At 49.3% G+C, this 15,671-nt stretch overlaps 1 protein-coding gene across 2 annotated transcripts in view; it reads right to left on the reverse strand.

The window, feature by feature from the left end:
- The window catches only part of DTX2 (deltex E3 ubiquitin ligase 2), a 35,116-nt gene that overhangs the window by 5,196 nt on the left and 14,249 nt on the right, over positions 1 to 15,671 (reverse strand). The window contains exons 4-5 of one of the 2 annotated variants that reach the window (XM_066563674.1): positions 11,154 to 11,212; positions 4,406 to 4,537 (exon numbers count right to left, since the gene is read on the reverse strand). In XM_066563674.1, the coding sequence (XP_066419771.1) occupies positions 4,406 to 4,537; positions 11,154 to 11,212 (191 nt within the window). The remainder of the gene's footprint in view (positions 1 to 4,405; positions 4,538 to 11,153; positions 11,213 to 15,671) is intronic. The other variant, XM_066563675.1, reaches the window with a different exon arrangement.

Raw genomic sequence — 15,671 nt, forward strand, 5'->3', positions numbered from 1 at the left:
GAGCAGGGAGGGGGCAACACCTGCCTAGCCCTTGGCTGAAAGCCCCAGCTCACCTGCTCCCACCTGCACAGCAGATCTCAGCAGCTTTAGAGCAGCTCAGCTCGTTCAGGGTGGTGGGGGATGCTCCTTCCACAGAATCCCTTGTGACTTTTCTTCTCTGGAGCAGCTCCAAGGAACAAAGAGGTAAGTCACCCCAGAACTGGCCAGGCTCAGTCAAATAAAATCAATGAAAGGAGACAAAAGTTCTGGTGCAGAGCTGGGTAACAGAGAGCCAGGAAAGTCCTTGGGATTTTGGGCATTACACCACTTCACCAGCTGGCATTAGGATGGAGCTGAGGGAACCAAGCAGGCAGAAGGTGATGCAGCCCTCAGCTACCCTGAGGAAACCCATGCCTGATGGATTTGCACTGTGGCATCTGCAATCTGTCCCTGTCACTTTGCTGTGACAATGCTCTAATGCATTTAGAGCCACCAAAGCTGCCTGGAGAGAGAAAGGGCTGGACAGCCCTGACACTTTAGAAAAATCCATTCCCAGCTGCAAGGATTTCAAAATCCAGTCCCAAAGAAGATGCCGAGAGCTCTTTTTCAGGAAGGGTAGCAAAGCCCACGTGTCCTTCCTTGGGCAGAGCAGCACACCTGGCTGGCCACAGCCCAGCAGCACAGGGGGAGGCAGCTGGGACCATGGCACGAGCCATGTGTGCTCCAGCATGTGAATCACTTCCTTACAGGGCTGCTTACTCCATAATGAAGTGTTTGCCTCCAAATCTTTGTTCTAGCCATCCCCTGGGATCATCAAAATCTGGTCAGTCCCCAGAGTTGTCTGGATTCAATAGTGGATTGAAAATGGGCTGGAAGAATCAACTGGTGCCGTTGATCTCCAGCTGGCCCAGAGCTGTGCTACAGATTTATCCAGGATGCCAAAGAATGTTAACCATTCTTTCATTTACAAAGAGAGGAATATCAAATTGTTTTTAATGCTTCCTCTTCCTCTCTGTAGATAATAAGCTGCTTGCTGCAGCAAGGGCTTTCCATGGGCAACATTTAACAGATGTGTTTTGAATCCTTGCACAGCAACCAAATGCTTGCACCAGTAATGTCTCCTTCTGTAGCCCAAAACAAGCCTTGTGCTTTCCAGCAGACTTTTTTTTGATACCCTCTGCAGGCCAGACACTGGTTACTCCTAGTTATTGTCATGGACAGTCACACAGCTCCCATCACCTCTGCTCCTTGGACTTGCAAAGGCTGTGTCTATAGATTTCTCCATATTCAGCATTTCAGCAGGATAATCCAGTGACCAGGCTGCTCTGGTCAGAGCATCTCTGTTTATGTCTCCTTCAGCAGATGTTTCCCCATGAGAACAACAAGATCTGCCAGCTCTGAGGGGCTCCCCAGTCCCACCCATCCCACTGGCACTGGCACAGTCTGTACCTCCAGCTGCAGGGGGACGGGCAAGGAGGATGAATGTGCTCCTCTCCTTCCTCCTGCAGCACCTGCAGTGACTGCCCATCCCAGAGAGGATGGATGTGCAGGGAAACCTCCTCACCAGGTGGAAGTGGGCAACAAGTGACACAGCAGAGCCAAGCAGCCCCTGGAGATCCTTGGAAAGGCTGGGGAGGCCAGCAGCATGCACAAGCAGCACCTGGAGAGAGCAGGACAAGCCACCTGCCCTCCTGCCTCCCTGCCAGCAGCCAGGTCCCAGCAGTGCTGGCATCCCGGGGCAGCACCAATCCATGGGGATGGCAGAGGCTGCCAGGCCCTGTGCCAGCATGGAGAGCACAGAGCCTGCAGCTTCCCCAGGCCCTGCAGCACCCGGCTGTGCCAGAGCAGCAACAAAGCTAACGAGTCCTGACTAATTAGTGCCTCTGTCTAACACACCTCAGCTGTTCACCGAGCCAGCTGCAATTCCACCAGCACTGCCTGGGAGCAGCAGGAGGAGGGAGAGGGGGCTCAGCAGGGGCACTCTGCACCTACCACCAGCTGGGTCCAGTCCTGGATGCAGAGCTCTTGTTTGAGCTCTCCATGATGGAAAATCCTCAAGGGAAGTGGCCAAGAACACACAATGCAGAAATTCAGGGCACAAAATGAGCCCATCTCAGTCTGTTGGCAGCACCAGGGTTTGTGAAGGGAAAGAACAGTCTGGCCAAAAGTCAGGCTCAGTACCTGCACTGCAGAATAATGTTCCTCAGCCCTGAGGGGTGTTGTACAAACACAGCTTGTTCCTAGAACAGACTGAACACATTCTGCAACCCAGAAGTGAGGCACTCCACAGGACTGGCATCCCAGCCCCCACCAACAGGAATCCTGCTTTTTAAAATAACAGAGGGGATTTTAGCAACCTAAAGCACTGAAAGGCTCCCCTTCTCATGGGTCAGTATGGCAAAGGGCTGATCTGCAAGTCTCCTCTGCAGCACATCCTGGGCAGGAGGAGACAGCTGGAACAAATCCTGTCATGCTGGAAGGGAGAAGGAGATGCTTGATGCCCCTTTCCCATTCCATCCTTCCTGCTAGTGCTGCCTCTCTGCTCCTCCAGACGTGTCCCAGCCCCAGCAGGTGGCATTGCAGAGCTGGCAGGGAGGGGACAGCCTGCCCTGGGGCTGAGGCACTGAAGAAGTGATGCTGATAGTGGCACAGATACAGAGATCCAGCCACTGGACACCCAGAGCAGCGTGTGCTGCTCTCACCTCCCAGCCCATGTCCCACCCTTCCCACTCCCTGCACTGCTGCTCTCCCCACCCAGCTCAGGAGTCACAAAACACATCCTGCTGTCAACACCCCACCCTCACAGCATCCTGGCTGCTCACACAGTGCCAGGGAGGGCTGGATGCTGGGAGCAGACAGCACCTGGACCAACAGACCCCACCGAGGAGAAGGCAGCAGCCAGCCAGGCTGTGTCTGTGGCCACCCTGTGACCTAAATTCAGCTGTTTCATGTCACTGAGCAGCAGCAGGTGACCAACAGCAGTGCAGAGCCCTTTTGTTGTTTTGGGCTCCTCCAGCAACTGGGGCAAGCCAGTGCCTCTGTGGGAGGGCCTGGCCTCACCACAGCTCCTTTCTGGCTCTGTTCCCAGGGCATCCCCACCACCCAGCCCTCATTCCTGCCCCTGCATGCTGCCCATGCCAGGAGTGGAGCAGCAGCAGCCACACAAGCCCACCATGCTGCCAGCTGGCTCCATGGAGCAGGATCCTCATCCAGCCCCTCTGCCACCCTCCTCTGCTCAGCTCTCCTCCTTCACCTCCCATTTTCCTTTGCTCCTCCTGTTCTTCGCTGCTTCTCCTGCCGCCCCTGCTTTCTCCTCCCCCTCCATCACACATCCTACTCCACATTTGCTTTCTCACTCCTTCTCACAGCTCTCTCCAGAATGCATTTCCATAAAATACCTCCCTCCTCATTTCATTTCTATTTTCCTTCCTGCCTCCTTCACACAGCTTTGGACCTCATGGACTCCAAAGAGAGAAAAAGGTACCAAAAAACTCCATAGACAGGCAGATGCCTCTTCCTCTCCACCTCTGGTCTCTTTCCTTTCTTAAATGTAGAGAACTGTGTTGAACATCTCCAGTCCCCACCTGGCTTATCCAAAGGGGGACATGCTGTAGGTAAGGTGGTGGTTGACACCCCTGTGCCAAGGCTGGCAAACAACCTCTACAGCTACACCAGGCTGGATTCACACCTGCCCCTGCAGAGTCCCAAGCACATGGATGGGATCCAGGCTCTCAGCTCTGGGAAGGTGAGGGGTGCCAGTGAGATATGAAGAGGAGAAATGAAAGCCTTGCCCTGGAGAGGGCTCCACTCAGCAAGAGAGCTGAGGTAATCCATCCCTTCCTACCAGTGCACATCCACCTGAGAGCGCTCCACTTCACTGCCTTCCACCCAGACTGAGGTGGAGAGAACAAATCCTCTGCAATTTGACCTCAAAAGCCCTACATGACTCAGGAGCCTGCTTGTCTGGGAGATCCTTGTCATTCCATGACTCAATCACGACAAGCATGGCTCACAAGCAAATCTTCTCTGCAGAGCACATACGGATTTGATGTTCTTCTCAATGGTCCCACCAACAGCTCAGAAGGTCCTGGTATGTGGACACTCCCCAGGAGGGTACAGCAGGATCACAGGGGAGGCTGCTGGAGTCTGACATGCAGAGCACAGATCTGTTCAGCTTTCATTTTGTGTGGAAACAAGCTGACCTACCACAGGACCACACCTACTTTACCATGTTATTTTAGAGCCTGTCCCAGAGGCTGCAGGTCAGGGCAGACGTGTCCTGCTTCTCCCCTCGCTGGGATGAACATCATCAGTCAAACCAAAAGAGCCAAGAGGGGTTGGGGGGGAGAGACAAGAGGAAAAGAGGGGTGCAGAGAGATAAAGAGAAGGAGATGGAAGCAAACATCAGAGTTTGAGCAGGAACTACCTTTCTTGGACACTTTCCTCCCCTCCTTAACTGAGCTGTGTTTTTTAGTGGCCTTATGGGTGCTGGCAGCTTGAGGCACACGGGTGAGGTGCACGGGCAGTCCGGCGGCTGACATCAGAATAGCTGTCATGCCTACAGTGGGTACGAAGTCAACATGCAGGAGGGAAACAATGGGGAAACACATTCATTAAAAAAAAACTTCAACCTTTCAAAGAAAATTAAAATAAAGTAAAATAAAATAAAAATTTTAGCCCCTTAGTTCTGAGGGTGTAAAACGTCCGAGAGGTAACAGGGTTGGGAGTCAGCACAAGGAGAGGATCTGGAGGTTTTCAGAGGGAGGAGCCCAGGCAGCAAATTAAGGGAGGGAAATGTGGGCACGTGGCTTGTCTGTAACCCTTTGTGCTGGTGTATAAAGAGGACCTTCCTCTTTGGGCTTTAGGGCTGCTCAGGCACTGAGTCTGCAGTGGTGCCAAGTTCTGCTGACCAGAGCCCTGGAAGCAGCTCTGGAGGATGAAGGGCACCACCCATAAACCCCTAAAGGTCCTGCTCAGCTGCTCCCCCCTAAAGCCACACATTTCAACAGTGTCACACTGAACCAAACCCCCTTCAAACACTAGGGCAGAGCTGCCCCACACAGCCCCCCACAGCCTCTCCTCCCTGGCATTTTGGTTTTCCCTCACTCCCAGCAGCAATGCAATCCTCATCCTCCCCCATCCCAGCCAGCTGTATCCATGGGATGCAGTTTGATGAAACTAATGAATCATTAAAAAGGACAGCCATTCCCTGAAGGTAAAACTGGCACACAGAAAGCTACAGGACTGATCATGCTGATCCAAGATGATGTTTGCCTGTGAAATCCAGGCTGGTTACAAATCATAACATTTCCAAGGTACCACACTGCTCTCACACTTACATCCAAGAGAACACCTGCTTTTGCTTTCCCAAGAGCAACCTCCCACCTGCAACAGCCAGCACCAGATATAAGAAAAAATGCTTATAGCTGCAAACCAACAGCAGAAAACCTAAAAGCCAGCATTTCCCCAGAAATCCCCTCTGAGGGCAGACCATGCAAATGCTAATGCTACAGACATTCCTGCTCAGTAATGCATGGCCAAAGCTGAGATTTCCAAGAAGTTTATTTTTGCAACCCTCTATTCAGTCATATGGGGAAAGGAAGATTCTAGAGCACATTTGTTCAGGACAAAAATGAGGCATCTTGCCCACACATGACTGAAAAATCCAGTTATGATGGGAAGCATCAGCTTTGTGTGCAAGTGGTGAGACTATTTTCTGCCTCAAATATGCAACCAGTCAAGAACATGTGTCCTGTGACTACAAATCCCCTGTGCAAAGCCTGCATCAGTGTCCCACAAGCAGAACTACTCCTACACAGTGCTGACCACAATTTGTACCTCCTTTTCCTAAGGTCTGAGCACAAATATTCCAGAAGCTGTTCAACTATTTTCTTGACAGCCACAGTTGAATGTTTTTACTAAAACTTTCCCATCTAAGGGCCAAAAGACAGACAGAAGGGGTTTCACCAGAGAGGGAGTGGGACAGAGTGGAAGGAGTTTCCCCAGGGTTACCCAAGAACTTTTGGAAAAGCTGGGCTGACCACAAGACCAGGCTGCCCAATGGATGGTGAAATGCACTTGCAAATGGAAATAGGTAACCAGGCAGCAATGGATCACCCTCAAAGGGGATCCAGGTCTGACATCTAGAGTTCCCCCAGTTCCCAGGAGCTGCAGAGCCAGAGCAGGACTTCCAAAGCATACAAAGGCTGGGCTAGTACCCCTTGCCCTACTGGCACCACCAGAGCTCACCAGATCCAGAAATTTCACCAAAGTAACTCCCTTGAATTCCTAACTGAAGGCCAGAAGCCTATTGCAAGCTCTCAACCCATCAAAGCCAGCAGTCCACTACTCCCAGGGAGCCTTAAGGAACAGCTTAAATGTCCCCAGAACAAAAGCTACTTGCATTTTTCATGAGTGCAGCTGAGCCCCAAAGCCCAGCAGCAGCACCAAAGCTGCCCCCCCTGCACCTTTCAGGTCCTTTTCCCTTCCAGCAGAGAACACTCAGAGGCATTCCAAGCAGAGCAGCAGCAACTCTGACTAGAGAGGCTGGGGGAACAAAATTCTTGAGAGACAGGGAAGGTCTCCCACCACAGCTGGGGAAATCATCTCAGTCTGACCCCACTGAGGCTGCACAACACTATTCCTAGAACTGGTGCAGAAAAGTTGTCTCTAAAAAAGCTGTTCCTAAGCAGTGCAGTAGCACTGATGGCACAGAGTGACATTTGAAAAGCGAGTCCAAAGACTACCAGGGATTATCACCACCCACGCACAGCTGTCTGATAGGCAAATGCAAAATTAATGTGTTCTTCTGAAGAGATCAATACTGTCTTGCTAACATTAGCAGGCAGAGCCCAGAAAAAAAGAAAAAAAAAAAAGAAAAAACAGAAGGCTCAGGCTGAACAACTGGCTTCAGTCCCTCAGTGGCAGAGGGAGACAAAATTCAGACCAAGCAAAAAGCAGGAGCCACAGGACCTCAGGTGAGTTCAGCTATTCTGTAACACAGCCCCCTCACACCTGGAATAACATGCCCAAAACTGCCTGCCAGCATCATGAATCAGCACAAAACAAAGAAAAATAAAACAATCGAAAATCCACCATTTGTTCCACAAACTTTCTTTTGTTTTTCTGAGCTGCATACCCATCTACAGCTCCACACAGACATAAAAGCCCAGGGCAAACAGGGGACCAGGAGAACTACCCCAACTCAGTGTTCCCCTATCTTACATTGGTCAAGAAAAGGTCTAAGTGGGAAATTACCTTTTCTTGGCCAATTTTAAACCTTCTGCTGCCTTAGGAGCTACACGCAATGAATCATCTTCTGCAGATTCAAGTCAAGAGAGCTCCCAAAAAGATTCTGGTTTCACATTGCTCTGCTGCCTCATGTCAGCAGCAATGCTGCCTTTAAAGTTTAAATACAATACTGGAAACCTCAGCATTATCAATCCTCCCACAAGTCTGGGGACTGCAGTCCCCAGGAAGGGACATCCCTGACCCAGGCCTTTGGTGGGAGAGTGTTTTCCTACAAGGTGCCAAAACAATACAGACACACATCACATTTGCAGATTGAGTCTCCAATTCTCACAACAATTTCAAGTCAGAACCTGTTCCAGGCATCTGTGGAGTTATGCCAGGAGCAAGTGTAGCCCTGGACCTGGAGAAATTCTCACCTGAATGCAAGATGCAACATGACAAGTTTGCCCAGACCAAGATTGCTTTGGATATGTTCCTGTGAGACTTCCTGCTGCTCACTAGCTAGTCCAGGAGCTTGAAAAATATTATTTTATATGTTCCTACCTTCCACTGGGCTCTGAGTTTCTTCCCTGCAAGGACTGCAGGAGGGAGGAGACAGAAAGCCTTGCAAGGAATCCTTTGGGATCTGATCTGATTCTATGTGTGCAATAACCATATGCAGAACTGCCTTTTTTTCCTCTTGCTCAAAGCCTCTTAGTTGGCCAGAAATACAACATTAGCGGCTCCTTGGGGTAAAATTATTTTCACTGGAGCTATGACAACATCTACCAACTTTTTTCAGCCTGCTGTGTAAATAAGGGACTTTTTGTAATATCCTGTGCAGAAGCTGAGCACAGGAAAAACAGCCTGACATTATGTAATGAGTGTTGGCCACACAGTCACTCACACCCAGCCCAACATGGGCTGGCCACTGACCTGGATTTGCACAGGCCTCAGACTGGTACAGGGCAGAGCTTACCTCCAGACAGTGTGAGATCTCAGAAAAGCACTGCTAATTTGTACAATTATATCCACCAGCAAAATCAGTATGGTTAGTACATCCCCAAATGCACCAGCTCCTGGAATCATGCAAACAAGAAACACCCCATTTTATTTAACAAAAAGCTTCTTTTCAGACTTCATCTTAGACATAGTATTAGAAGGGCCTTTATAGGAGCACCTTGCCACTCCTCAGCCCCAAGGCACAGCAGCTAAAATCCATTATTCCCAGGAAATGTCAGTCCAGCTGATCCTTAAACACCAACACTGTGGTTAAACAGTTTGCTTAGACCTGTTAGGCATTTCACTCTACTGATCAAATACTTGAGGGAAAAGAAAAAGCTTAAAAGACAATTTTCCACATGCACTTTGAAGTATTAAAATAGCAGAAAGCATGGAAAAAATTATACTTTTTTGTAGAAAACATGGTTTTAAAGTCAGCTTCATGATTTCTGGGACCCCAAGAGGTGCTTTCAGAAGACGTGGGGTTGACAGTGTTACAAGGCCCCCAAGCACCCATCACACAAACAAACCCCAGCTTCTCATTCAGACTCACTGCATTCCTCATCCCCTGTTCAGCCACCAGAAGTTCCCTCTGCATCCAAGAGTTGCACCTGCAGCATTTCTCAATATCACCCATGAGATTCAGGGGTTGAACCTGTCCAGCTTCAAACCAGAGCCAAAGCTGCTGAGATGCCAGGGGAGGGAGACCAAGACACATTTCCCAAAATAAAAATAAAGCCTCTTTCATTTAATCTGAGACTTCTCTCCCCCCACAACATTGTCCTCCCAGCCTTCTCCACTGATGTTGTTGGAAGCAGTCATGCAGTGGGGACTGAAAAAACAAAAGGAGCTCAGCCTGTGTGAGAGAATAACCTGAGTAATGAGCAACTTGGACACCATCAGCAGGATTTTAATTATGAACAAAATACCACTTCCCAGAAGAGGCTCTAAAAACAGAGAGCAGAACATAGAAAGGAAGAAGCTGTCCCTAAAGACCCAGCCAATTAATATTTCAGCAAAACTTTTCCTTTTTACCAGAACTCCACTGCTTGCTTTTCACCAGAAATACCCCCAGAGATTTACTTTCCTTCCACTCCCTAATTAACTTGTATTAATCTTTCCTCTGCTTCCATGTGATTTTGAGGACTCAAATTCATATTTCCCTCCTCCCTTGCACCTCTGAGGTGTGGGACACTTGGCAGCAGGCAGCTCAGCACCCAAAGCTGTGCTGTGTGAAAATCTGCATCCCAAGGAGCTGCTTTTGCACTTCCCTGCATCTCCATGGGCCTCGTGCTGGCTGCCCCAGGGAGAGGTAAAGAATATTAAAATGAGTAATTATCCCTTCTTTTACACCCCCAGACTGCAACAACAGAGATACCAATTACAATTTTAACCATTTTATTGTATTAAATGCTGGCAAATGGTTTATTCTATTGGGATTTCTGCTGCCTTTTCTATCTAAACGTGGCACCACAAGGCATGAACAGACTGCACATATTCCCCTCCTGTGCATGGAGATCACAGGAACAACATTAACACAGCCTGGATTCATCAGCTCTGTGCTTTATTTACCTTTCTGTGATTAAGTACCTAATGACACAGCCAGGGCATGAAAGGCTGAGCTGTTATAAGCAAGGGGAGTTCTGCTCAGGTCACCCCCCTAGACAAGGGCTGAGCTTGTCTTACACCTCATTTCCACAGTGGTTTATTAAGGAGGAGTCAGATGGGCTGCATGGTGCATGTCAGAGGACACCTGTGTTAGTTTTCATGCAGTGCCAGTCTGGCTGCAGACACATGCAGGGCAGTTCTCAGGATGGTGCCAATGTCAGATGAAGGGAATCATCAATCCTAGGAACCCTTCTCAGCCAGGGTAAAGCCTGGCACTCAACAAGAGACCCAACACCTTTTCTGGTATAAGGTGGGAACCACTGTCTTGAAAAACAAGAATGTAACTGTCTCTGCTCACTCAGGAGCAAAGGCTGGTGTCCCAGGAGCTAATAACCTCAAGAGACCATGCATGGACAAGAGACAGAGGAAGGAGAGGGTTAACACACAATATGTAGAGAGTGAAACAGAGAAAACTCCAGAAAATACCAGATGTTTAGCACTCCTCTACCAGGTAATGATACACTTTTGAGAGTACAGCTGGCACCAGAGCACCCAAATCCCCCAGTTCCAGCACACCAGGGTCACTGGTTTGGCACTGGCTGAGCCAACACACAGCAAAGGTGCCACTGGCTTTTGGCACAGCAACAAAATGGGAAGCTGACAGCACCAATTGTCATTTTCAAGGCAAAGCCATTTCAACTTTAACAGGCAAATCTACTCTGAAAAGGAGCATTGAAAACTGGCACTTTCATCCCTCCCAGATATATTGCTCAGTATATTTAGTAGTGTGCTCACAGGTTTGGATAACAAGCAAACCAGGAGACAATGTCTGATTCAACTTCTGTCCCCCTTTCCCAACACAAGGCATCACAACCCTCTTTAAGCAAAAGACCATCAGAGCTTTTTTTAAATAAAACCACATTGTAAAAAATCATATTAAAAACCACACAAAGTCTCACATCACTCCTCTCCTTTGACTTTAAAAAAGGCAGAAAATAGCAGCTAGCACTGAGCTTGATTCACATACCCTTTCCTTTGCTACTTGCTCATCCACATGTACAGAAGAAGATGAATAGCCATGCCTCAAATAATCCCACTTACTTTGAAAGTCTCAGGATGAGAAAAACAGTTCATAAGGTTTACCTATTCCATTCTCCCACAAATCTGCCCTCTTTGCTTTTCTGGAAAATCTTTGGGTCTAAAACCTTAAATGCCAGCAATGTTTCTGATTCTTTCCAAAAGTCAAAAATAGAAAGTAAATGCTATAGAAAGGCAAACCTCTCATTCTCTCTACTCCTAAGGATTGAACAAATAAAGCACAGAGGAGTTCTTACCTGCCAGGGCCTGGCTCACCCTGCTGGATTTGGACATCTTGACAGGCAGGGCCTGGGCACTGGAGAAAAAAGAAGAGATGACTTTAACAGCAAGGATTAGAGACAACCAAAACAAAGAGAATTCAGCAATGCACTGCTCCCTCCTGAGGCCCAGGGCCCTGGATATATTAGCAGGGATTAATTGCTCAGATGAGCCCCAGCTGGGACCCTCACCCATGGGCCCTTCTGCCCTGCTCCTGCAGCTGTACTTAAGGAGCTGTGTCCTTATCAGAGCTCTCTCCTGGATTTACTCACCTGCAAGGGGGGGGCTTAGAGCTCTGCTGTGTGAAGCTGCTTCCAGCCCCATCTTCTCCTAATTCATCCATTCCTCCTGCTGGACCCTGCTCTGACCCTCTGATATCTCCCTGCTCCTGCCACTCCCTCACAGAGCAGCCAACCTGCACCAGCATCCAAGGGGGATGTGGGAATGAGGGAAGAAAGGCTGAAGGAGACCTAGAAGAGCTTGGCCTGTTTTCATGTGGAAATCAAGAGAAGATGGACACCAAACATGCCTTTGAGGCTCCTCACCTACTTGTTTTGGCAGTGCTGGCAGCTGTACTTCACCTTTGGGATACATGGGCAGCCAGGGTTATGCCATTAGCAGGAGATAGGGAGGAAAGGGGAGCAGCAGCATCAACACTGATGGGGGTCACTAGAGAAGAAACCAAGCTGGATCCACATCAGCAGAGCAGGAACACTTGAAATCCAAATGGTGGCACAGAGAAGCCACCCATGGACTTTGTCTCAGGTGGCCCATGTGTCTGGGATGGATGAGGCTCATGCACCTCAGCAGCAGTTAATGCATGGTGCATTCACACAACAACCTCCAAGGACTCTCCAAAATGACACAAACCTGGCCAGCTGCTTAGGAATTCAGAGACTAAGGTGGTCAAAAACTCAAAATTCACTCACTGTTTAGGGGAAACCTTCTTGTGTCCAGCTGGGATGCAATAGCTGCCCTGCCCAAAAAAGTACCACAGAGGTCCCTCCTTTCAGTCTTGCTAAAATCTTTGTTCACATTCACATAACAATGATAGGGCTAACAAGATTTTTGAGTGACACAAGTGATTTTTGTTTTCCACCCCACCTGTCCCCTCTCCTACCTGTCACAGTTTGGAATAGGTTCCCACAGGTGTGCTGGCCTCCCTGGAGAGCCCTGGGCAGGACCCAGGGCTTGGTGCAGCTCTGGCAGTCTGGCCAAGTGAGATCAGCACCCCCAGACCCTTATAAAGCCCTCTGGACCACAGAGGTTTCCCTCCTGCCTCTTTCAAAGGCTGTGCTTTCCCTTCTGCTGCCCCAAATTTTGCAATGCCTTCAAATGACGCAACAGATTGTTCTGGCTACAATTCAAACCCACCAAACACAGTGAAAACTTTCCCTGTGATTTCAAAGGGCTGTAAATCAGATGTCTTTATGACTCTCTTTCTTTCCTGATTCACCCTCTTTGTCACAGCTCTTTCTTAGGTATTTCCTTACTTCTTTATTTCATCCCTTTGCTTTATCTCTGCCCTCATGATCCTCTTCAGAAGAGGGCAAGGAGCAGGACTCCTCTAGCTGCAGACATATTTGAGGACCAGGAACTTGACAGAACTGCTCCCAAAAAATCAGAGACATTGGACCTTCCCTCATTTCTTCCTGAGAAGCCAAGAAAACACCACTGAGCCTGGGCACCCCCTCCACCCCAGCCTGTGACTGATACAGAAGTTTGTGTTTTGTGGTCATGCCCTGAGATGAAGCAGCACCTTGGGGACTTTCACTTCCCCAGGGAAGGTAAAAATAAAATAAAGCACAAAGCTGAACCTTCTGCTGTACCAGGAAAAGAGGTGGGGGCAGGGAATCTTTCCAACAAGCTGGAGCACAGGGCCATTACACCTGAGGCTGGAGAAACCAAACCCAGAGCTGCCCTGGGAAGGGGATCACTGCTAACCATGCTTTGAAAAGATGGCAGAGAAGTCCTTCACTCTTGTTTTCTACTTGTGAGACTCAAATCCAAGTCATCCACGAGTTAGAACTTGTATGAAGTTGTCCTGGTTTCAGCTGGGATGGAGTTAATTTCCTTCCTAGTAGCTGGTTTTGATTTAGGATGAGAATAATGCTGATAACACAGGGATTTTAGTTGTTGCTGAGCAGTGTTTACACTAAGTGAGGCCTTTTCTGCTCCTCACCCCACCCCAGCAGTGAGGAGGCTGGGGGGCACAAGAAGCTGTGAGGGGACACAGCTGGGACACCCGACCCCAAGTGACTCAAGGAATATTCCAGATCACAGGATGCCATGATCTCTAGCAAAACCAGGGGGAAAACTGACTGGGGGCTGCTGCTTGGGAATGGCTGGGCATTGGTCAGTGGGTGTGAGCAGCTGCTTGGTGCATGACTTGTTTTGTAGTTTCAATTATTATCAGCATTATTATTTTCCCTCCCTTCTCTGCCCTGTTAAACTGTCTTTATTTTAACCCACGATTTTTATTTTTTTTCTTCCAGTTGTCTCCCCCATTCCCCTGGGGGAGGATGGAGTGAGTTGAGGGGCTGTGTGGTGATTAAATGTCTGCTGGGTTAAACCACAACAGAAGTGAGAAGAGCCCTTGAGATCTGCAGAGAGAAACACAAGATAAGCACTTGATGCATTTGCAAGCAATCAAGTTTGGGAAGCTGTGAGTGCACTGCAGATAAATTACCATCCATGAGCCAGGAACCAGACAAATTACCATCCAGGAACCGGTCACTGGTCAGCTGCACTCCTGCTGTAAAGGCAAAGTGTGTCAGCTTTGGCTGCTGGAGGCTTTGAGCCAACTGATGTGATGATGGAGAAACCAAACACTTCTTATTTCAGTAAATACACCCATTCACTAGCAGCATCTCAGCTGACAGTGCTGTGGGATATGCTGACCCATCCACTCTGCACCGTGGGAGCAGGGCTGCCACGCTCCCTGAGCTCTGTTCCAACTGCAGAAAGCCCAGAGGCTGATGAAATCAAGGGGAATGCACAGGGTTCTGAGGTACCACAACACTGCCTGGGCAGGTCTGCAGTCACAGTGCGTGGGAGGAAGTGCTGCTGTGCCAAAAAAGGTGAGGAAATGCTCCTCAGAGCCTACCCTGGGTCTGAAGTGGGGGTTTGGGGGGAGGAAGGGGATGAGGTAACAAGGAAGGATGTTGCTCTTGTAGTGTAACGTGGACTGTGCATCCAATACTGGAACAGCACAAGCTCAATATATTCCAGCATTGCCTCACCAGTGCTGGCTTCTGGGGAGAGGCCCTGCTCATTCATTGAAAACAGCTCAGTTAGGAGAAAAAATGATCTTTTGGGTAAGGGAGGTCTGGGTAGCATCAGTGCAAGAGCAAGCACTGCAGTGTGGAGAGATGAGAAGGAGCCACTGAGACACCTGCTCCTGCTGCCCATGGAGATTTCTCACCAGGCAGTGCCTTTGACTCCTGGCCAAGTGTTCTTGCAGGTGCTTGCAACACCTGAAAGTCAACGCCTGAATTCTCTGAACGTGTCCTGGTATCAATTCCTCCTTCCTGGTTCAATTTTGTCCTGCTGTTTGCTGCAGCTCCTGCCCTCCCGCTGCTCTGTGTGCTGGATGTTCCTGAGTGTAACAGGGATCACCAGGTTGTGAATAAAAGGATGCAAAATCAGAGATACAGCAAGAAGATCCTGGTAAGATTTCCTACCACTGGCTCCCAGGCAGCCTGCTACAGGAGGCAGACAGGGCAGACTGAGATTTCAGCATGACAAACCCACTCACTTCCCCAGAATTTCAAGAATCTGCAACACCAGTGAGACAGCAAAGCACAAGTCCAGCAAGGAACTGTGTCAACAGCTTGGAATCCAGGGCTGCTGCCACTTCAAACACTGGGTGGCCAGGCTGGAGCCATCACCTGAGCCCCACATGCACAACACCCCAACAGAAGCCTGTAGGAACTCTGCCTCTCCACCTGGTATGGCCCTTTCTTCCTTCCTCTCCCCTGCACACAACCAGCAGGCCACAGATCTCTGTATCTATCATGGCATCCTTGTAGCCCTCTGGGCAACAGCCAACACTTCTCCTGACAGAGCAGGGCAGCACCCAGCCCTGCTTCACACTAAGTGCTACCACAGCTCCTTAAGGTCCAAAGCCCTTCCCAGGGCTCACTGAGTGTCAGGTGACAGTAATGTCACCTGGTGGCAGCCCCATGCTGGCTAAAAGGGCTGCAGGACAACGCACAGTGGGCACAGTGGAAGCAGCACCAGGAGGGCTCCTCACCACCCAAGGAGCTGATGGGAATGCCTATGGACAAAGCTGAAGGATAGAAAGGTGGAAAGAAAGAAGGGAAGGCCCTGTTTAGGGTCATTCCTGATCCTACAAAGCACTGACTGTGCATTGTTCCCCACGGGAGATTTGGGGTGCAGCACCAGAACACCCCTGTCACAGACATCTTTTATGAAAAATCCTTTTTTTAGGATTTTTTCTCCTGAGAAGCCTCAAGAACAAAATGTAAACATCG

Source organism: Molothrus aeneus, chromosome 20, assembly GCF_037042795.1.
Source record: "Molothrus aeneus isolate 106 chromosome 20, BPBGC_Maene_1.0, whole genome shotgun sequence".
NCBI classification, from domain to species: domain Eukaryota; kingdom Metazoa; phylum Chordata; class Aves; order Passeriformes; family Icteridae; genus Molothrus; species Molothrus aeneus.